The sequence below is a fragment of the Trichoderma citrinoviride genome, assembly GCF_003025115.1.
Source record: "Trichoderma citrinoviride strain TUCIM 6016 unplaced genomic scaffold BBK36scaffold_2, whole genome shotgun sequence".
Lineage (NCBI taxonomy): Eukaryota > Fungi > Ascomycota > Sordariomycetes > Hypocreales > Hypocreaceae > Trichoderma > Trichoderma citrinoviride.
This window is the reverse complement of record NW_020194710.1, coordinates 361,135-381,375: the sequence shown is the minus strand read 5'-3', so window position 1 is coordinate 381,375 and position 20,241 is coordinate 361,135. Positions and strand designations below refer to the sequence as shown.

The 20,241-nt window shown below is 56.8% G+C and overlaps 8 protein-coding genes across 8 annotated transcripts; 3 read left to right on the top strand and 5 right to left on the bottom strand.

Annotated features, from left to right (window-relative positions):
* Window positions 1-4,777: 4,777 nt before the first annotated feature.
* On the top strand, window positions 4,778-6,646 carry BBK36DRAFT_1110271 (DUF1688-domain-containing protein; the record flags this gene model as incomplete). The annotated part of the gene is made up of 5 exons (XM_024889564.1): window positions 4,778-5,014; window positions 5,303-5,578; window positions 5,637-5,853; window positions 5,912-6,501; window positions 6,563-6,646. The coding sequence occupies 5 exons, from the start codon at window positions 4,778-4,780 to the stop codon at window positions 6,644-6,646; spliced, it is 1,404 nt and encodes a 467-aa protein (XP_024752683.1).
* An 871-nt stretch (window positions 6,647-7,517) lies between these two features.
* BBK36DRAFT_1186882 (hypothetical protein) lies at window positions 7,518-9,190 on the bottom strand (the record flags this gene model as incomplete). The annotated part of the gene is made up of 3 exons (XM_024896512.1): window positions 7,518-8,015; window positions 8,080-9,033; window positions 9,107-9,190. 3 exons carry the CDS (start codon window positions 9,188-9,190, stop codon window positions 7,518-7,520), a joined length of 1,536 nt encoding a protein of 511 aa, XP_024752682.1.
* Window positions 9,191-9,742: 552 nt separating this feature from the next.
* Window positions 9,743-10,260, bottom strand: BBK36DRAFT_1155939 (TOM13-domain-containing protein; the record flags this gene model as incomplete). The annotated part of the gene is made up of 2 exons (XM_024893880.1): window positions 9,743-9,853; window positions 9,994-10,260. The coding sequence occupies 2 exons, from the start codon at window positions 10,258-10,260 to the stop codon at window positions 9,743-9,745; spliced, it is 378 nt and encodes a 125-aa protein (XP_024752681.1).
* A 244-nt stretch (window positions 10,261-10,504) lies between these two features.
* On the top strand, window positions 10,505-12,122 carry BBK36DRAFT_1134187 (SEP-domain-containing protein; the record flags this gene model as incomplete). The annotated part of the gene is made up of 4 exons (XM_024892220.1): window positions 10,505-10,557; window positions 10,664-10,830; window positions 10,902-11,332; window positions 11,395-12,122. The coding sequence occupies exons 2-4, from the start codon at window positions 10,750-10,752 to the stop codon at window positions 12,119-12,121; spliced, it is 1,239 nt and encodes a 412-aa protein (XP_024752680.1). The 5' UTR covers window positions 10,505-10,557; window positions 10,664-10,749.
* A 495-nt stretch (window positions 12,123-12,617) lies between these two features.
* BBK36DRAFT_1134186 (hypothetical protein) lies at window positions 12,618-13,775 on the bottom strand (the record flags this gene model as incomplete). The annotated part of the gene is made up of 2 exons (XM_024892219.1): window positions 13,603-13,775; window positions 12,618-13,531 (listed from the first exon to the last, which is right to left on the bottom strand). Exons 1-2 carry the CDS (start codon window positions 13,767-13,769, stop codon window positions 12,619-12,621), a joined length of 1,080 nt encoding a protein of 359 aa, XP_024752679.1. The 5' UTR covers window positions 13,770-13,775.
* Window positions 13,776-14,403: 628 nt separating this feature from the next.
* BBK36DRAFT_1186872 (Yip1-domain-containing protein) lies at window positions 14,404-15,267 on the top strand (the record flags this gene model as incomplete). Its single annotated transcript, XM_024896511.1, has 2 exons — window positions 14,404-15,082; window positions 15,158-15,267. Exons 1-2 carry the CDS (start codon window positions 14,413-14,415, stop codon window positions 15,265-15,267), a joined length of 780 nt encoding a protein of 259 aa, XP_024752678.1. The 5' UTR covers window positions 14,404-14,412.
* An 847-nt stretch (window positions 15,268-16,114) lies between these two features.
* BBK36DRAFT_1137795 (hypothetical protein) lies at window positions 16,115-16,861 on the bottom strand (the record flags this gene model as incomplete). The annotated part of the gene is made up of 1 exon (XM_024893198.1): window positions 16,115-16,861. One exon carries the CDS (start codon window positions 16,859-16,861, stop codon window positions 16,115-16,117), a length of 747 nt encoding a protein of 248 aa, XP_024752677.1.
* Window positions 16,862-17,810: 949 nt separating this feature from the next.
* Window positions 17,811-19,667, bottom strand: BBK36DRAFT_1134185 (lactate/pyruvate transporter; the record flags this gene model as incomplete). Its single annotated transcript, XM_024892218.1, has 3 exons — window positions 17,811-18,764; window positions 18,831-18,961; window positions 19,096-19,667. The coding sequence occupies 3 exons, from the start codon at window positions 19,665-19,667 to the stop codon at window positions 17,932-17,934; spliced, it is 1,536 nt and encodes a 511-aa protein (XP_024752676.1). The 3' UTR covers window positions 17,811-17,931.
* Window positions 19,668-20,241: the final 574 nt, after the last annotated feature.

The window sequence follows — 20,241 nt, the reverse complement described above, 5'->3', positions numbered from 1 at the left end:
ACATACCGATAGAGCCGTCTGTCAAAAGGCACGAGCATCATTTCCCATCGGTCGGGCCCCGTATGTGACGCTGTGGATATCGAAATCAAATCCCATCGCAAGGGTAGCTGCAAATCGACAATCCCCCAGAACCAAGCTCAAGTGGCGATGAAACAAAGATGCCTCAGCAGCCCAACCCCAATCCCGATTCCATCCCAATCCTACGGCAGGACAAGACGGGACAAGACAAGAACTCAAAACAGCTCAAGCACAGGCCTCCCTCCAGTCTTTATTCCCGTCGCAAACGATACCGGCAAATAGTATGTCAAGCTGCAGGTCGGTATACTACCCAGAATTCCTACCCAAGGTAGGTAGTAATAGCGCTGCTACGTAGCATGGCGCCGCGCACAGTCATGCTCGCAAGTAGCATCGCAACCAGTAAATACTCCGAGGGCAACGAGCGCATCAGGATCGGCTGGATGGGCGTTCCGGTCCGTGATGCCCTGGGAACCGTTAGCAGAAGCAGGTACCTGCAGTAGTGCGTGCAAGCAGCAGTCAAAACGGGGAACTATTGTGACAGGCCCTCCACCCTCTCTCGCTGCAGTCCATAGCAACAGTGATCAGATAAAGTCCTGTTATCGCCTTAGACCCAGATGGACAAGCCCTTGCCCTGCCCTGAAGAGAAGCTCGGGCACGTCGAAGAGCAAAAGAGCTTCCGCGCGGACCAGCCTTGCCTCTAAGGGCAATCTTGGGCGTGACCGGGGGGGCTTGGGAGGAGTAAGGTAGGCTAGGGTGGTATGATGTTGATTGCCTGACCTGAGTGTCTCGTCGGGTGTAGGTATACAACTAGTAATGAGGCATCGAGGGCCACACATATGGTACTTCTTTTGTACTTGTTAGTAATTGTGCGAAACCGAGCATCATAAAGCATACAATAGTAGAGAGGCACCTCTGAGAATCTGTCGCAGGCTCGCTCACACAACCCGTCCTGCTTGGTCTGTCAATGCATGGGTGAGATGCTCCCAGGGCGTCCAAAGCGAGCAATTCCCGGCAGCCGCTGGACTTGTCTCAGGAGCAGGAGGCACCGTCATCATCCAAATGAGACAAACTGAAGATGAAAACGAACATGGAACAAGGCACATGAGGATCGCAGACGAAGGCTCTGAGGTGGACAGGCAGCAGCCAAACAGCCGTGCTACAGCGAGGGAGGGCGAGGAAAATAAAATTGTGGTTGCGACGGGAGCAGAGCCCGAGGTCACCTGCAGGAGCCAGCCTGCTGCCGCCCCGTCCCCCGCGTGTACCCTGCGGACGCGCCGTCGTACTCGGTACTTGAGATTGATTGTGAAATCCCGAGAAAAGAGGGAGGACTGAGTGATTTGAGCCACTTGCAGCCGACGGAGGATACCCTCGCTGTACCTGGACGGGTGGCCTCGGGTACCTGGACGATACTGCAGTGCCTGCCCTGGCAGGCCCGGCTTAAGGGCTGGTTAGCACCTGCCCTGCCTTGTGGTAAGAGCTCTCCCATCCGGAAAGTACATCCGCACCGTACCTGCAGCACCCAGAGAGACAGGGATGCGCAATGTAGGCCTCGGTCATTGAGCTCTCTCTCTCTTCTTTTCCCTCCTTGCCAGGTGTCTGTCCCTGCGTGTCTCTTTGTGCAATGTCTTGCAATTCTCTCCTCTCCTCTCAGTGGCCGGCCGGCCGGCTCTGAAAACTGGCCCCCGATCCAGTGAGCTGCGCAATCGGATCTCCTGGTTGTCACTTCTCCTGGCTGCTGCTGCTGCTGCTGTGTCTGCCTGACGTTGGAATCGAGCTGCTGATTTCAAAGCGGCTGGTCCTCTGCAGTACGAGTATTACTGTAGTAGCACAGACCTTCAACAAGGGAGTGGCCGCTCTGTCAGTCGGCATACTCGTACATGTGGAAAGCCCCGACGAAAAGCACAAGTCATGTCGCGCGTCTGCATCAGCGACTTAATCGCGACTGATCGCCAGCCCGTCGCCAATCGGCTCGACGACCGCGATGCGCCCGCCGAGGGCTAAAACAGGATCGCGTCTGCTAGCAATCTGCAAGCGTTCCATCTCTGGTGCCGGTGCTTGGTCGAGAGGCGCTTGGACGTTCCCAGGCTTTTGCCTCCCCCTCAGAGCCCCAAAGCTCCAAAGCGCCGGGACCGTTGTGAGACCATCTCGCCACTGTCCAAGCTCAGAGCCCGTTGGAGCCTGTGCCGGCTGCCCCTCCTGGACTGTCCCCTGCTCGGTGGTCGGCTCAGCACCGAGAGTGAAGCAATGAAGATACGGGTACCTGGGAGGCAAGGCAGGAGCGGAAAAGATTCCTGCTCGCTGGTCCAAGTGATGCTGCTATCGGTCATACGAAGCACAAGAGCTGCACAAGCACAAGCACAAGCACGCGCACAAATACTCAGGTAGGTACAGGTATGAAGCAGCGGTCCGAGTCCGCCAGCGTGGAATCGCAACCTCCCAAGAGTCGGGACCGACATCACCGTGAAATCCGCCCAGGTGGCGTCCGGGATCCCCTGGCCGGCGTGTCTTTGGAGAATTTGGGGTCCTTGGAGCCACTCAGGGTCCGCGCTGGCTCTCCACGCCGAGCGAGCACTAGCAGTGGCCAAAGGAGCGGCTCGACGGCGAACAGCTTGGTCGTTACATGTGCAAGTCCATCAGTTTGGTCTGTTGAAGCAAGCAAGGGTCTGCGGATTCCCGCGCCGGGAGGATTGCACAAGGACAAAGCACGGTGGCTGCCCGTCCCATGCAGCGTTCGTCTCTTGTATGCGTTACCCCATCGCCCGCACTTGGCGGCATATCAGCAAAACGGCGAACGGCTGGCCGCAGCGCACCGCATGCCCACATGTTGAAGGGGCTTCTGCAAAGCCATCTGCCTGTCTTACTATCGAGATATGTACTATGTCGCACGCACGACCTTGGACGCCGCCGAGCGTGTACTGGCCCCAATCACGTCGATGTGACACCGGTAGGCGCCCTGCCTCTGGCTTCTGAAATGAGCGGATGCCTGTCGCCGTGGCACAAGTTCATGTCGCGGACGTACAGTGAACGTACAAGCAATCACCAGGGTTCTTTATACTGAGGTGGCTCTGCTCCAGTTGCTCCAGTCTGCTGCGGATATCGCAATCGGGTTGCTAGCCGCGAGGTGCTAAGGCCCAGTAGCGTGCAGAAGCCCTGTCCTGCCCGCCTGCTAGCAGCAGTGGGCTCTCGTGCTAGTGCCCAATCCAATGGGTAGCCCTGGGGAGAGCTCTTCAGGTTGGACTATCAGCACTGTTACCGTATCTACTGCTAATGGAACTGTTCTCTAGCACCATCCAGTTTGATTCATGTCGAGGCTCGAGTAAGGCGGTGCAGCAAGACTACAGACAGACTAACTGCAGGTGCGGCTGTTGTATGGCTGCGCTATCGGTGCGGTGCGGTCCAGGTACATGTTGGTAGTAACCTGACGTCCGACCTGAGGCCATGATGCCTCACAGCCTCCTGTGGCACACACGCTCTCGCCCGCCGTAGGACGGACCTCGGGTTCCCTAGCAAGAGCGCTACAGGCCCGCTAACAGGCCCTGCTCCAGGCCATGCTGCCGCCCATGCCTGATGGGTGCGACAGGCCACGGTCCAGGGCCGCGTGCTGGGGCCCCGGTCGCGTAGCACGACGCCGACTCGTCGTACCTGGCAGCTGGTAACCGCTATTGGGGGGGCCCCTGGGATGAGATGGCATGGCTCAACTGCATGGCTGCATGGCCGCATGGCTCTCAGGCGCTGCCACTGGCCTGGCCTCGTCCAGGTACAGGTACGCGTGCAGGTACGTCTGCGGTACATGTTGCGGAAGATCCCCGCCCGTCTCCTTGTAATTTGTAGCCGATGGGCGAGCTCCTTCGAGGGAAGAAATTCCATGTGTGAAGTGTGTTGCTGCTGGTGTTGCCGGTCTTGTCCTGCCCTGTGTTTGATCCCGCCGGTACCTGTATCGTACCTAGTACCTGTGCGACCCGTCCCCGTACCGTGCCGTACCTTGCCTTACCTTGGGTACCTGATCCTGGACCTGAATCTGTGCCTGTGCTTCCACCAACTTCTTCCTTCTTTTGCTTGTGCCGGGGAAGCTCAAGTGCTCTGCTGCTAGTACTAGTATTTCTCCTCTGTCTTCCTCTGCATCCCGAGGCTTGTTTTCCCTTGCCCTTCTTCTTCTTCTCTTCCTGATATTGCACCTTGATTCTTTCTCTCTTCACATCCTTCTCTCCCTCTCTTACTCTCTCATACTCTGATCTTCACATTTGCCTGCGCTGTCTGTACCTTCTTTGTAGCTCAGCAGCTGCCACTACCTTCAGTTACCTCGTCTCACCTCCCACCTACCTTAGGCAGGTACCAAGTACCCGGCACCAGCAGATGCCCTTTTAGCATCCTCGTCTTCCTCTCGAAAAATCTGCCTGTCCCTCATCTCTCACTGCTCTCCTTCACGCCTGCTGTCTTCTTCCTTCCGCGAGCTGCCTGGACCGGGCCTCTTGTTGGCCGTTCAGCACCCGAATAGCGTCGAGTTCGAGCCGTCCCTGATCGATTCTATCATATCGAGAGAGAAAGCTCTACTACGCACTACGAGACAAACCCGCAAACCACCTCGTCTGCGAGCTCAAAAAGCAAAAGAACAATCACAAGAACACCCGCAACCATGGGCCTCTTTTCCCGCAAACAAAAGTCTCCCCGGGAGTCGGGCATTCTCGAGTCTCAGTCCACCACCAGCTTCGGCTCCTCCACATTCCGCGGCATGACCAACAACCGCGTCTCTGCCGGCAGCATGCTGACCCCCAACACCCCCCTATCGCCGATGCCTCCGTTCAAGATTCCCAAGATTGACCTGCCTCGGCCGCCGGATCCGCTGCTGGATCCCGCCGGCTACCTGCGAAGCCTGGTCGCTGTGCGCGACAGGGCCAAGATCCTCATGGAGAAGGCCCTGGAGAACGACCTGGTCCACTTCGACGTTGATATGAACAAGTTTCCTGATGTTGTGACGTTTGTCGCGGGGCTGATCAAGGTACGTTTACTGCTGCTGTTGGTTCGGGGGGAGAATGGAAGCTTTGGCGCGGAGGAGAGGGTGAGAGGCATGAAGCTCGCTTGCATGGCGGCATCCCGTCCGAGATTGGTGCATGGCTTGGGCTTGGGCTGCCTTTACTAGACATGGAAAAGATGGGCTGTCGAGAACAGTTCCATTGGTCACTACCAGCTTGGCCACATGCCTCCCCTTTCCATCCTCTTACCCAATACACGCCAACCCTCACCTATGTGGTTGGATCCGAGACTAACACTGAATGCGCTTGCGTAGCGAGACCACGAAGCTCCTTTCCAGGACATTCCCAGCCATGGCCGGTATCAGCACTTCTGCGTAGGAGGTCGAGATCGGATAGCCGAGCTCCTGAGCAGCTGGCCCGACAGCGTCGACAACACGGAGCGATGCCGCCGACTCATCGACCTCTTCTTCGTCAGCGTGCTGCTGGATGCGGGTGCGGGCACCACCTGGACCTACAAGAGCGTCGAGAATGGCAAGGTCTACAAGCGCTCAGAGGGCATCGCAGTCGCCAGTTTGGAGATGTTCAAATCAGTAAGCCCAAGGCAATCTCCTGTGGGGGGGAGCAATCTCATCTGACTCGTAATCATAGGGAATCTTCTCAGCAAGCCCATCCAACAAACACCAGGTCGACAAGGTCGCACTGGGGGCTCTCAGTGTAGCCAAGATCGCTTCGGGCATGCAGGCCGATGGCGACAACGAACTTGTTGGCTTGGAGGGCCGGACAGAGCTTCTGGTTAAGCTGTCAGACGCTCTCAATGAGCACTCCGAGTTCTTTGGTGCCGATGGCCGGCCTGGCAACATGATTGGTGAGTCGACTCTCTGAGATGCAAGACTTGTGTGCCTATCAACTAACGACCGTTGCAGATTACCTGCTATCACATCCTGCAACTCAAGCATCCTCTGTTCTCATCGTACCGCTGCCAGTCCTGTGGAACGTCCTGACGGAGGGCCTCTCATCCATCTGGCCTACTCGGACGGCAATTAACGGTGTCCCGCTTGGCGATGCCTGGACCTGCGAGGCCCTACCCACCTCGGGTCCCAACTCCTGGGAGTCCATCCTGCCGTTGCACAACCTGACACAGTGGCTTGCGTACTCGCTCATGCAGCCTATGCAATCCCTGCTCAACATGTACTTTGCCGGCACGGAGCTGCTGACTGGTCTGCCCGAGTACCGCAACGGCGGCCTCTTTGTCGACCTGGGCGTCCTGACTCTCAAGGAGAACGACATGGCCCGCGGACTGGCCAATTACGGCGCCTACTGCAAGCACTCGGGCATCAAGGTCGTTGAAGTCGCGCCCATGTTTGAGGCCTCGGACGATGTCATTGTGGAGTGGCGAGGGCTGACGGTTGCTCTGCTCGACAAGCTCCTCGAAGACGTCAACGCGGCACTTGCTCCGGAGCTGGAGGGTCATGAGATGACTCTGGCACAGCTATTGGAAGCTGGTAGCTGGAAGGTATGAAACGCACACATGATACAACTAGTATGCCGAGACCCGGGCTAACAAAGTACCATAGGGAGGTCGTGAGATTGCCGAAATCAACAGGCCAAACACCAAAGAGCCGCCGATTCTAGTCGAAAGCGACGGAACGGTGTTTTAAAAGGAGTCATCTCATCTCTTCTCGTCTCTTCTCTTCTTCTCACTCGCTCACTCACTTCCGTTGCTACAACAATTACCGACTGTTTTAAACTATTATACCAATACTGCTACACCTGAAGCAGTTTCTTTTCCTTCTGTTTTGGGATGGCATGCACTGTCTGGCCTAATCTGGGACGCCGAATGAATGAGCAAATCTTTTCTGTTCTTTTCCTTTCTTCTCTCTTATCAGCTTGTGTTAGTTAATACGGCACCGACGAATTGTACAAAAATTGGCCTGGGAAGAAAAAGGAGGATGGAAAACCGGTGGAAACTAAAAGAGGGCTACTTCTGTGTTAGGTAGGCAGCCTTTGAGAATACCATGTGATGGGACACATGGAAGGAATTGAAGAAATTGATAAACATGTTGCTCATATTTTCTCTGCTCTGTGTGCTCTGTGTGCTCTGTGTGCTCTGTGTGCTCTGATTTGTTCACTTGTTCGCTTTGCTTCAGAGACGCCTATGCTCTCTGTGTCTGTGGAGATGCTTCAGGAGTGTTTCTTATTGCGTCTATGTAAACAGCTCAACTCTGCTTTCCCTTCCTATTGTACAGAATGTCACTTTGCTCCCTACTGCCCTTCTGCATTTTGACAGCTCATCTACGTAGATAATTTTTGGGTGTTAGTAAGTACATGGATAGAAAGAAAAGGGTGTACACGTTTTTTTATACAAGAAAACTGCTGTGGCACTCGCCCCCCCTTTGCTCCAGCAGCTTCCGTTGGTCATATCTGGCCCCCTTCTATCCCTCTTTTGACATTTTCTGATTATTTTGTTGTTCTTCTTCTTCTTTCCTTTCGCCTGTTTGAAGCCAAAAACCCTTCTATATGGCGTGCTTTTTATTTCTTGCCCTTGTATTTCTGCTCAAATTGCTCTCGCTCCTGCTGCTTCCGCAGATCCTCCAGCTTGCGAATCATCTCCCGGCGCTTCCTCTCGGCCCTCTCCTGCTCGGTGCCGGAGTACGTCCCCGTGTAGTTGGACACGGACTCGGACACGCCCTTCTTCATGTCGTCGAGGCTGCTCGTGAGACGCTCCCGCAGGCCGGCCATGCCGGGTGTCTCCGTCGTCGACGTGCGGGGGGCCTCGTACTGGACCTTTGAGGGTGAGCCGGCGGCGGGGGCCTCGTCGGCGGGGCCGAGGGGGAGGCCGAGGGCGCGGCGGATGGAGGGGACGTTGAGGATGAGGGCGGTGAGGAGGGTGGCGGCGCCGAGGGAGACGGTCATGAGGTTGACGGCGGCGGAGAGGAAGGTGGTGCCGACGAAGCCGACGGTGCCGAAGATGTACATCATGGGCTTGAGCATCTTGCGCTGCTGCTGGGGGGTGTGCTTGGCGTTGATCTGGGGTGATTGTAAGTCAGTCGCAGATACCTTGAAGAGGAGGGAAAGAAGGGGGACGACATACCAGCAGAGCACCCATCATGAGGGCGGTACCGGCGGCGGGGAGGATGAAGTAAGGGTCCGTGGCGGTCAGATCGGTGAACCAGAGGAAGCCCGCGTTCTCAAGCGAAGGCACGGGGATGTGCACCATGCCGCTGACGATGCGGAAGAGGCCAAAGGTGAAGGGGATCTGGGCGAGGGACCACAGAATGCCCCAGTTGCTGACGCCGTACTCGGTGCGCAGCAGCTTGTTGAGGACCTGGCCGCGCTGGCGCTTCTCCATGTCGCTCTCCTGGAAGCCCTGCTGGACGAGCTTCATGGCCTCGTTGGAGCGCGGGTCCTTGCGCATGCGCTGCATGACGGCGTTGAACTTGAGGCTCTGGATCTGCGGGTAGAACATGACGGCCCTCAGCAGCACCGCCGTGGCCATGATGGAGGCGCCCCAGCCCAGGCCCGTCCAGACGTGGACGTGCTCGAGCGCCCACTGCATGACCGAGGTGAAGCCCCAGCCGTAGTCCAGCCCGATGGCGTGCAGGTAGCCAATGTCCTCGCGCATGTTGAGGATGTCCTGGCCGTTGATGAGCGCCGAGATGGAGGAGAGGTCGGCGTCGGAGGCGGCGACGGCGGCGGGGTCCGTCGCGGACGTCGAAGGAACGGCTGCGGCATCGGTTGTAGTGGTAGGAGAAGAGGCTGCTTCTGCTGTTGAAGCCTGGTCCGCTGGTGTGGGAGTGGCGGCGGCGACTGGTGTCTCTGGTGTTGATGCAGCGGCTTCGGCTGCTGAAGCGTCCTTGTCCTTGCTTCCACTACCCCAGCCCCAGAGCGACAGTGATCTTGACGATGAGACGCCCCCGAGGACAATTGGAGCGGCGGTGACGAGTCGAGGTCGGAACTGTGAGGAGGACGTAGTCAATCTGCCGTCGGCGTGTCGCAGTGAGGTCCCGAACTGTCGCCCATGGCTCAGCTTTCGACCGGAGAGGTTCTGTGTGGGGGTGGTGTCAGTCTGCGACAATCTCATTGCCATGTCAAGTATACCAGTAGTATGACATGGAGACATTGCTCACCACCAATCGGCTCGGCGCCTGCCTCCAAGCTCCCTGTGAGGGGAGGGAGCGCACAATCCCTCTGCTTGGAAGCATTGCGACGGTCTGTCGAGGGGGGGCTGAAAGAGTGAGGGTATGGGTGAGGCAGACGGATATCAAATTGTTGCGCTTTGGCGGGACTCGGCCTAGGAATTATTTTTTTCGATGCGGCGGATGAACCTCGGATCTACCCCACGCCCGGTTGGGTGGTTCTGCGGATTAGCCTAAGCTTGAAGCTTGATATGACGGAGCGGGTGCTTGGCTTGATCTCTGTGCAAGACGAGGATGAAGACAGACGACAGACGTGGGGAATGGCAAGAGGTGATGGACGATCTGGAGATATGCTGCTTGTGATTGAAAAGTCGAATTGGCTCAATTAATGCAATGGCTGCAGCGCCGTGCAGTTACTAGGTACTCATAGTACATTCTGCTGTTGCAATCCGCCTCTACCCAGCTGTCCGCTGCCCATTGCTCACTGCCCGCTGAGATGCTCTAGAAGTGGCAGTACACAGGTCAGAGCCTTTCGATGAAGCGCCCTGCAGGTGCGTATTTAGACATGATTTATTCATATACACAAGGTCTCTCCGACCAGGCCGATTCCACTCCTCCCTACTCTAAGCTTGCAAAGTCGTTTAGTGACGGCCCGGGGCGTTCTGGTCGTTCGCGAACCTCGATGCCTGGGCCAATGGGGTGCGCTCGTCTTCGAGAAACGGGGAACACCTGCATGCACGTCATGTTAACAAAGCCAACCCCCCCGATGAACATGAAAGCCATCTTCCGGAGACTGGCGAATGAGAAATCTGGGCGTCTGTCCGTCGCAGATCCAGATTCCATGGCGTCTGTGGCCCGCGTGAACTGACCTTTGTACCTCCCCATCCCAGCCTGAATGCCGCCTCATGGGCAAACAGTTCCCCGAATCCCAGCATCATGCCGTTGATGAATGGAAGCAGCAGGTTGATAGCGGCGCTCCGTATCAATGTCCACGCAGTCGGGGGCTTGTAGAGAATGACGGGCGAGTTGGACGACGACGGGGACGATACCTCGTCGCCTGGGGAGTACTGCTCGCTGTCGGACCGCATCGTGATGCCGGAGTCGGCCAGGTGGGTGCTCAGGTCGTCGGTGGACATGGCGACGGCGTGCGACGGGAGTCTCGTGAAGCGGTTTTGCAGAGTCGAGGAGTTGATGCCTCCACTGCGATGCCGGTGATGGCGATGATGCACACAACGGAACTTGGAAGTGTTGCTCGGCATGCGAAGGATATTACGTAAGTCGACGTCGGGGCCGGTGGATCGCTATTCCGGTGGGGCCAAGTGCCGAGAAGTCACTGCTGCAGCTCACTTTCAGGCTGCATGACGAAGGTGAGCCGCTGCCTTCGATTTGCTTTGGTAATCCACCAGCTTGACAAGAACAACAACCTGCTTCCTTTGCCTGCACCGCATTTCTCCCAGTTGAACAACCCCGTCAGACGACGACTCTAGGCAGAAAAGTACATCATTTTGTTGAGAATTCTTGGTACTGCCAAGATCGAGACAGCTTCCTTGCCCCTCTCGTTGGCAACCGTTTGCTTGAAGCTTGCAACAACCCCTCACAAGCACACACACACACACATAGCCATCATGGTGCGGGAAGACGAGCCCAAGGATCACGATGAGATGGTCCGGGACTTTGTTACCATGAGCGGCGCCTCGGTCGAATTGGTCAGTCCAACTGCCTGATATCACGAGCTACTTTGCATGCAACATGAAGCTAACGCTGGTTGACCTTTTAGGCCACTCAGTATCTCGAGACCAACGGCTGGGACATGCTCGCCGCCTGCAACTCCTACTTCCACGACGAGGACGAGCGAAACGACGCACGACGCCGGCAACAGGCCGCCGAAGGAACGCTAGAACAGTACAGCGGCCCGCGGACCCTGGATGGTCGCCCTGCTCCCCAGGAAGACTTCTCCAGCTTAGCGTCCCGGCAGGCGAAACAGCCGAAGAAGAAGGGCATTGCCACACTGGGATCTCTGGCCAGCAGCAGCTCTGCTCCTCACAACCCCATGGACGACGAGGACGACGAAGATGAGGACGATGAAGATGACGACGGACGAGGCAACCTGTTTGCCGGTGGTGAAAAATCGGGCCTTGCTGTCCAGGATCCAAGGCAGGAGGGTGGCTCAAGGAAGATTATCAGTGACATTCTCGCCAAGGCGAAGGCGTGAGTGACGTCTCAAGGCCGCATGGGTATTCGTGTCACAACCAGCCGCTAACACTATCCAGGAACTCACGGCAGTCAGACCCCAGCGCAGAGGCCGGTCCCTCTCGCCCGACTCATTTCCGTGGCACCGGCGTGACCCTCGGTGGCGATGGCGTGGAGAGTCGAAGCATCCCCGACCCCCGCGGAGCCGAGCGACCTAGCGGGCCGCCAGTTGAGCGCGTGCTTCACATCTGGCAGGACGGATTCAGCATCGACGATGGCGAGCTTCGCCGCTTCGACGACCCTTCCAACGAGGCCGATCTCCAGCTGATACGATCAGGCCGGGCTCCCCTCCACCTCATGAACGTGCAGCACGACCAGTCGGTGGACGTCAAGCTTCATCAACACGACACGCCTTACAAGCAGCCACCCAAGAAGTACAAGCCCTTTTCCGGCACTGGCAACCGCCTTGGAAGCCCGGTGCCTGGAGCTTCATCCACGACGTCGTCGACACCTGCGCCCGCTACACCGCCCGCTGCTGCTTCTGCGCCGACCATTGACGATTCGCAGCCTACGCTGATGATCAGGATTCAGATGCCCGATGGATCCAGGCTGCCTGCTCGTTTCAACACCACGCACACGATTGGAGACGTCTACGGCTTTGTTCAGGGGGCTTCCGTGGAGACTCGCACTCGGCCGTGGGTGTTGTTCACGACCTTTCCCAACAAGGAGCACACGGATAAGTCTCTGGTTTTGGGGGAGATGCCCGAGTTCAAAAAGGGCGGAACTGCTGTGGTCAAGTGGGTGTAGGGCTGGGATTGCTGAGATGATCGGGTTGATGACAGGAGGCTTATTATGGGAGAGGATTCTGATTGACCCTCTCTTCATTTCCATTTTATTAAGTTTCGTGAAACTCATAGAAGAGTAGAGGCCGTTGAAACGGTCAATTTGATGCCAAATCTGCCTGAACGCTCTCAGGTTTTGAACAGCATCACATTCGCCACTGGTAACCTTTATTCTCAAAGCAAAGAAGCATTATAGCAGTCATTACAAAGCTAGTAGTATACAGTTTCCGTGCAACCTTGCACTATCCACTGTTCCAAGTATGTACAGGAAAGATGGCCAAAATCAACCGACACCATTGCTGCCTGTAGTATTCTCAAATCTCAAATCATAGCCAAGGTAGTAAATCGTAACCTGATCCCGAAACGCCCTTGGACACCCAACTCTCATAAAGTCATTAGAATCTGATTTTTTCCCTTTTGGTTTAGTGCTCCCAAACTCCCAATACTACTCCCTTTTGTGCTTCACGCAGCTTGTGCCAGCGACGCGGGGACTGGCGCGGCGGCGGAGCCAGGCGCAGGCGTGTCGAGGAACTTGAAGTGCTCAATGGCAATCTGGCAGTTGAGCATGGCGGCGTTGAAGCGGGCCTCGCCCGGGGGCAGGACGACCATGAGGTAGGTGTTTGTGGTGAACTTGAGGATGAAGAGGCTGAAGCGCATGCCGGCCTTGTGCTCCATGCGGATGAACTGCTCGGCGTTGCGGGGGGTGCCGGTGAAGCGGGAGATGCTCTGCTTGAAGTGCTTCATGATGTTGGACATGCGCTCGAGGCGGTCCTCGGTGGGGTTGCGGGCGCCCTCGGGGGATGTCCAGGAGGAGACGGCGAGGAAGGAGGTGCGCTCGAAGAGGATGAGCTCCTCGGCCTCGATGGCGACGCCGAGGTTGGCGAGGTTGCGCTCGATGACGGCGAGGTTGGGGACGAGGTCGTGGATGATGGAGGCCCAGGCCTTGTAGAGGCTCTGGTCCCAGATGGAGGTGGCGAAGGGGACGAGGAGGTCGACGGCGTTGCTGTCGACGCCGACCGAGTGGGCGTACTCGGCCGTCTTCTGGCGCACGAGGCGGACGCGGTCGTCGTAGACGGTCTCGCGGGCGCTGGGCACGACGAGGTCCATTTTGTGGACGAGGATGTAGATCTTGGCCGCGGGCGAGTACTGCAGCAGGGCGGAGAGGATGGACACGTACGTGGCCAGGTCGCGGTCGACGTCGCGCGACTCGATGTCGAAGACGTAGATGAGGACGCCGACGTTGGAGAAGACGTGGACGCGCTGCTGCGAGAGGTAGTTTTCCATAAAGGCCTCCTGGCCGCCGCAGTCCCAGAGGTTGAGCGTGAGGTTGCCGAGGAACTTGACGTGCGAGAGGTCGATGTCGATGGTGGCGCCTCTGCAGAACACACACACACAGATGAGTGATTTTTTCATTGGCAACAGAGGGCACATGTTTCCTTGTCTTACAATCTTCGGGTGTCGCGCGCAATGTAGTTGCTAAAGATGATGCTGCGCATGCTCGACTTGCCCGAGCCAGACTTGCCCATGAGGAGCACCTTCTTCTTCTTGGGCTTCTTGACCTCGTTGCGGAGGTCGGCGCCGGACTCGGGCGGTGGTTCGCCAAAGGAAGCCATGGCGAGGGAGGCTGTTTTGGTGGTTGACGTGTGTAGGTCGTGAAGCTTGTAGGAGAAGGTGTTGAGTTTTTTGGGTTGGACGGAGCTGGGAAGCTTGCGAGCTTAACTGGTGGTTGTTTGCTGCTGGTGGGAGAAGAGAGACAAAAGAGAGCTGGGACCTGACGGCGGAACTGGGCCCAGGTAGCAGTACATGCAAGGTACCCTCTGTACGGCGATCAGACGGCGGGGGACCGCTGGAGGGGTGTTGTAGCTGCGAGTACCTGGCGGTGGGCACGTGCAAGTGACGGTTGTAATGTCTCTAAGATTGGACATTGCAATGGAAGAGGGATGCCAGCATGGACATGTTGGGAGTATAATTCCTCGCTTTGCTCTTTGTTGAATCCGCTCAGTAAGGTCACACAGCTTCATCACCAATCCCGCAGACGTAGCAGTACACGCCGTTGGCAGCAAGCACTGATTGAACCTTGAGAGCCAACAGTGACAGCATTATCGGCTCTTATCGGGGCCTTATGTAATCCGCCACCTACCAACAGCAGCCCTCCCGCCTGTTGAAGTTGAAACCACATGTCACCTCCGATTCGCGCCAACCTCGAGCAGCCTCTCACCACGCCCGCAAAGTTCCTCGATCCCGCCGCCCTCGAGAATGTCGCAATACTACAACCAGTACGGCGCGTCCGCTTCCCCCTCGGCGACCGAGAACCTGCAGTTCTACCACGGCTCCTACGCGGCCACGCCCTCGCAGCCGCCCCCGGCCGTCGGTGGCTATGGCGTGCCGCCGGGCTACCGCGAGCAGACGGGCCTGAGGACGGGCTGGCTGGCCGCCTTCTCCGCCGAGGGATACGACAACGAGCCGTCGCTGCGGGAGGAGCTGGGCGTCGACTTTGGGCACATGCAGGCTAAGACGCTGGCCGTCCTGAACCCCTTCTCGCCCATCGAGCGGCTGGAGCACGTCATGAACGACTCTGACCTGGCTGGCCCCTTGCTCTTCGTCGTCCTCTTTGGCGCCTTCCTGCTGTGCAGCGGCTCCGTCCACTTTGGTTATGTCTACGGCCTCGCTCTGATGGGGTCCACGATGCTGTACATGATCCTCAGCCTGATGACGCCGGATACGCCTCCAGGATACCCCGGGGCCGACGTCTCGCCCAGCACCCTCACATTCACCCAGAACGCCAGTGTGCTGGGGTACTGCTTCCTGCCACTTGTTCTTACGTCGTTGATTGGCGTCGTCATGCCGTTGGATTGCATGGCTGGATACATTATCACGAGCTTGGCCATTTGCTGGTCAACGTCAAGATCAAGCGCCATCTTTTGTGGTGAGTCTTTCCTACCGTTCAGATCTTTTTTTTGGGGGGGAAGTGGCACGTACTGATTGTTTCACTGCGCATCAGCTGTCGGTAAGATGCGAGATATGCGTGGCCTTGTGGCGTACCCGGTAGCCCTGTTCTATGTCGGGTTCGGCATCATCACCATCTTCAACAGCCGAGGCAAGGCGCAGTGAAGCGACATGGCGCAAAAGAAAGGACTCGCATCGAACATATACACAGCGGTTGCATGGCGCGGGGGCAAGGGCTTGGCTTCCCCTGGGATATTACAAGCTTGGGAGATTATGTCGGCGCATAGCCCTTGCCACTGATACCTTGATAGAGCGAAGGAAATCGACTTGATTGGGAACGAAAGCCCAGTAGCCGCCAACTGGGAAAAACACAATCATTCGTCTTCACTGAAAAAGAGGTCCTACAGTACGTTCACACGATATGGGGGCAGCCATCTCATCCTGATGGTGTGCGTAATGAGGACGACCACAGGGGGTGGATATGCATCTGGCTGCTCTTTTGCATGCCGCAGTCCTTGTATAGGATCAGGAATACCTATGTATCTGCTGACAAGAGGGAGTTATCGTACGTTTATTTTTTGTTTCTTTGGCGCTGCGAGAAAGCATGGGCGAGTTTAGAAGGGCATTGGGCGGCTGTGTACACACATTGTAACAATATAAGGAATATAACTATCATATCGTCTCATGAGTGATTTGACGCCATCATTTTGACAAGGTTTGCACTCTGGGCCTCGGGGGTTCATGGACATTTCTTGCCATGCACAACATATTATCACTCCGTCTCAGCATTCTTGATATAGACGTTGAAGTTTGTCATCATTCGTAACTACCTAGTAAAGCACTCTGATATCGTACAACGTAAGAACTCCCCCTTTTATCAGGGTAAATCATAATTCCCATGGTATCATTCGAAACAGAGTCATTCCAGCCCTTATACCCATACTATCTGGTATCAAAAGAACGTAATGAAACATGTCATGCTCCTCATCTGTCCGATCCCCGTGAAAGCAGCTTAGACGACCCTGTGGCCGGTCGAATCAACACCAGCCACCTTCTGACTGTTGACCGTCGGATCAAGCTTGTTCAGGATATCATGCCTGTGCGGGCCCGCCGTCGTAGGCGCAGGGCCGCCCACGCCGGGAGGGTAGATGGGCTTGGCGTTTGCTCCCGCGCCCGTTGCCCCCCCTACGCTTCCCGCTGCCGCTCCGGCTCTGGTGGTGCCGCCTATCCGGTGACGGTCGGCGTCCGAGTCGACGCGCGGGTCGGCGGCGTTGGCCATGCGGGAGCCGTGCGGCCCGTAGGTCCCCTCGGGGACGTGGCGGGGCGTGGCGCCCGCCGCTGTTCCGCCGGGGACGACGTTGGTGCCCTTTGTGTAGTAGTTTGCGCCGCCCTGCTGCTGCTGCTGGGTGAAGTCGACGCGGGGGTCAAGGGCGTTGGCCATGCGGGAGTTGTGCACCGGCTGAGTCTGAGTGCCGTAGGGGTTGTTGCTGCCCAGGGCCGTCGACCCTCCGGTGGCGGGCATGCCGGAGACGCCCGCGGCGGCGTTGGTGGTGTTGGGCGCGGAGGAGAGGACCTGCATGCCGCCGGTGCCGCTGTCGACGGTGGGGTCGAGCTTGTTCACGATGTCGTGACGGTGAGGGCCGGCGGTGAAGGGGGCTGGGCCGGGGAGGTTGGATTGGGGGTTGTTGTTCATGTTGGTGGTGTGTGCTGCTTGTTGCTCTGCTGCGAGGGCGTTGTTCCTTTTGTTGGAGAGAGGCATTGTAATTGATTTGATGCTTGATTTGTATTGTTTTTGAGTCTTGTGTCTTGTGTCTTTGTGAAAATGCTTGATTTGATGTGATTTTATGATCTGGTAAAGTTGGAGTCGAGACCCTTATATACCCTTCATCTTACATTTCGTGGCGACGGGTTCAACATGACGGGTTACAGATATGATGTCGCTATGACGGCAAAACGGTTCGTCAAGAGAGACACACCCAACGCCATTCAACAAACGCCTCTCTTCCAGAAGCCGTCTGTGCCGAATCAATGTCCAACAAGAACGAACGCATTTGGGGAGGTTTGGGATGGAGGGGAATGCGATTTCTTGTTAGTTTTGTGGCGAAATGACGACGATCATGACGCACCGGGGCTTTTTGTGGAGGGGAGTCTGGGGTACTAGTTATGGAGCTCGTAAGGCGGAGCGCCATGGTCGATCGTTTACGCGGAATTGTATGGTTTGACAGGATGGATTCAGGGACCGTATGAAGTTGTGCGATTACAGTGTTGGAAGGGGTTACTATAATGACGGCGAGTTTTGGTTGTTTGGCCTTGAATTTGGCACGTGAAGTCGTTCAAGAAGTTCTTGGTTGGGTTTGATGTAAAGTGACGATACTGTGCCCGGAACGACGTCACCATGACAGGGGTCCAGCAACTAACCCGAGAACAAGCTTGAACCAGTGAGCACCGAGACAGATTGTGGGTCACTTACAACTTGGTTCAAAGATGATACTAAGATTCGAATGCAAGAAAACTCAATTGATAATGAACTCTCTCTACATCTACTTTCTCAATGGGATGCTGATGCTTCGGAGGACATGTGCACTCAACTCTCATGCGCTCACGACCTCGCAGTCTCACGATAGACTTGGCAGCCGTTCAATCGAATGAATTGCTGACTACACATATTGTATTCGTTATTGGTTATTTATCTCATAAGGGTAACCTCCCAGTCATTGCTCGAGCATGGTCGTTCAGCTGATACACTCAGCCCCCTTGAATCATCGGATACAGCACCTCATGAGATCATCCCTGTATATACAAAAGGAAAAGGAACACAGCAGACACCATCTACCTCTTTTCTAGCTCGACACCAGCCTTCTCCTCGTCCATCGGCTCGTCGACAATCTTGCCGTCCGAGTCGCTCGGCGCAACACCAGCGACGATGCCATCAAAGTTGCGGCCGCGTCGCTCGGGTCCAAACATGACGGTGACAAAGATGCCCGTCGCAATGATGGCCGTGGCGATGCCCATGGTCGGGCCGTAAGCTTCGGCCTTCTTGCCGCCCTTGACCGTGACAAACATCTTCTCAGCGATGGCGTTGACGATCTGGGCCGAAGGCGACGAGATCATGTTGCCGACCTGGTACGTGACGCCGGGGAAGGACGAGCGGAAGGCCGGGGGCGACAGCTCGTTGAGGTGGATGGGGATGACGCCCCAGGCGCCCTGGACGAAGAACTGCATGAAGAAGCCCGTGGCACTCAGGGCGCGCTCGCCCTCGGGCAGGATCCAGGCGGGGATCAAGAGGCCGGACATGAGGGCGGCGACCATCATGGTGCGGCGACGGCCGGCGAACTGGCTGAGGTAGCCGATGATGGTGCCTCCGACGACAGCGCCAGCCTTCATCAGGATCGAGGCCCGCGAGGCGCCGGCGTTGTCGAGCATCTTCTGCTCCAGCATGAAGGTGGTGTACGAGTCCTGCGAGGTGTGCGAGTAGTAGTTGAACCAGGTCATGAGGATGACGCAGTAGATGCACATCTTCCACTCCTTGGCTAGCATGGTGCGAGTCTCGCGCCAAAAGGCCCCAGGAGAAGACGCCTTCTTACCGGCCTTCTTGGCCTCTAGGAACTGCTGGGACTCGGGAAAGGGGATGCGGAGGAGGCCGACGCCAATAGACAACCCGGCTACGTGTAAGTGTCAGCTAGAGATGAGGCTCAAGTGTTGAACTGTGATTGATTGTTGTCACGTACCTCCGATCCAAAAGACCGTCTTCCAGGAGCCAGTTGCGCCCCCAACGCCAAGGTTGGCGCACGCAGCCAAGACATAGCCCATAGAGTAGCCCTGCTGCAGGATGCCGGACATTAAGCCACGCGCGTTGGGTCTGGCGAGCCAAGAGACGTTAGTGGATTCGAGGCCGAGATGGCATATATATGAAATCGAACGTGAAAGGGGGAATGAGGACGAGGACGAGGACAATGAAGGAAACATGAGAGGAAAAGGGGATCAGGAACTCACGGACACTGCTCCAGAGCCATGGCAATCGCATTGCCGTACACGCCGCCCATGAAGAGGCCAAACATGCTGCGCACCGCCAGGAACGTGGTGAATTTCTTGCTGTAGATGGTGGCAATCTGCAGCGCGCCCAGCACCAGCATGTTGAAGACCATGGGCCACTTGCGCCCCCACTTGTCGCCGGCGAGCCCGAAGACGGCGGCGCCGACGGAGCGCAGCAGCAGCGTCAGGGTGATGGCGGTGGTGATGTCCGTCTTGGAGCGGCCGTAGTACTTGGACAGCTTGACCGTCTGGATGGACAGCGCGTGGAAGTCGAAGGCGTCGGCGGTCCAGGCGAGCCAGCCGACGACGAAGAAGAGCCAGTCGCGGGCGGACAGCTGGGCGAAGAGGCTGATGGGGTTCTGGAAGCGGTCGGGCTCGTGCCACTCGCAGCGGGTTTCGCCGTAGCCGTTGGTGATGACGACGCGCTGCTTCCAGACGAAGAGGTCGCGCCACGACTGCTTGGCCGTTGCGACGACGCCCTTGGCGAGGTCGTCGGCCGGCTCAGCGTGCCGTGGGGGTTCGTCTTGCGCCATCTTTTCCTCTCAGGTAACTCTATTCAAAAAGTTGATATAGATAGGAGGATGGTGGAGAGAGAACCAAAGGAAAGGGGGGGGAGAAGAAGGAAGAGAGAGAGAGATGTAGGGAAATAGGAGGGAGGGATGATTCCGTCGCACGCGAATGCCCGAGTCTTATACCTACTTCGTCTCGAGGGGGAGGGCTTGGACCGACAACCCAGGACCAACAGCAGGCTTGGGGCCACGAGGAGGAAGGGCTCAGCCGTGATCAGTGCGACGACAACCTTATTTATAAGACTAGATGAGTGTCACATCCAATGGCCTGGAGCAGGGGGGGAACACGCCAAAAGCTGGAAAAAAGAATACTCGTATGGGTGACAGCAGAGAGTTCATGCATGTCTTACGACATTTCCCGACGCACGACATGGGGCGTGTGAGTGAACAATACAAGATACACAGACGATGGAGGAGCAGCAACCGTTCCATCAATCCTTCTCCCCCTCCTTCTCAAGGTACAGGTACTAGTAGCAGGACGTTGTACATGTCAGTATGCGACATCGGATCTAGAACGTAGCCGGCGGCACTCTGTCTT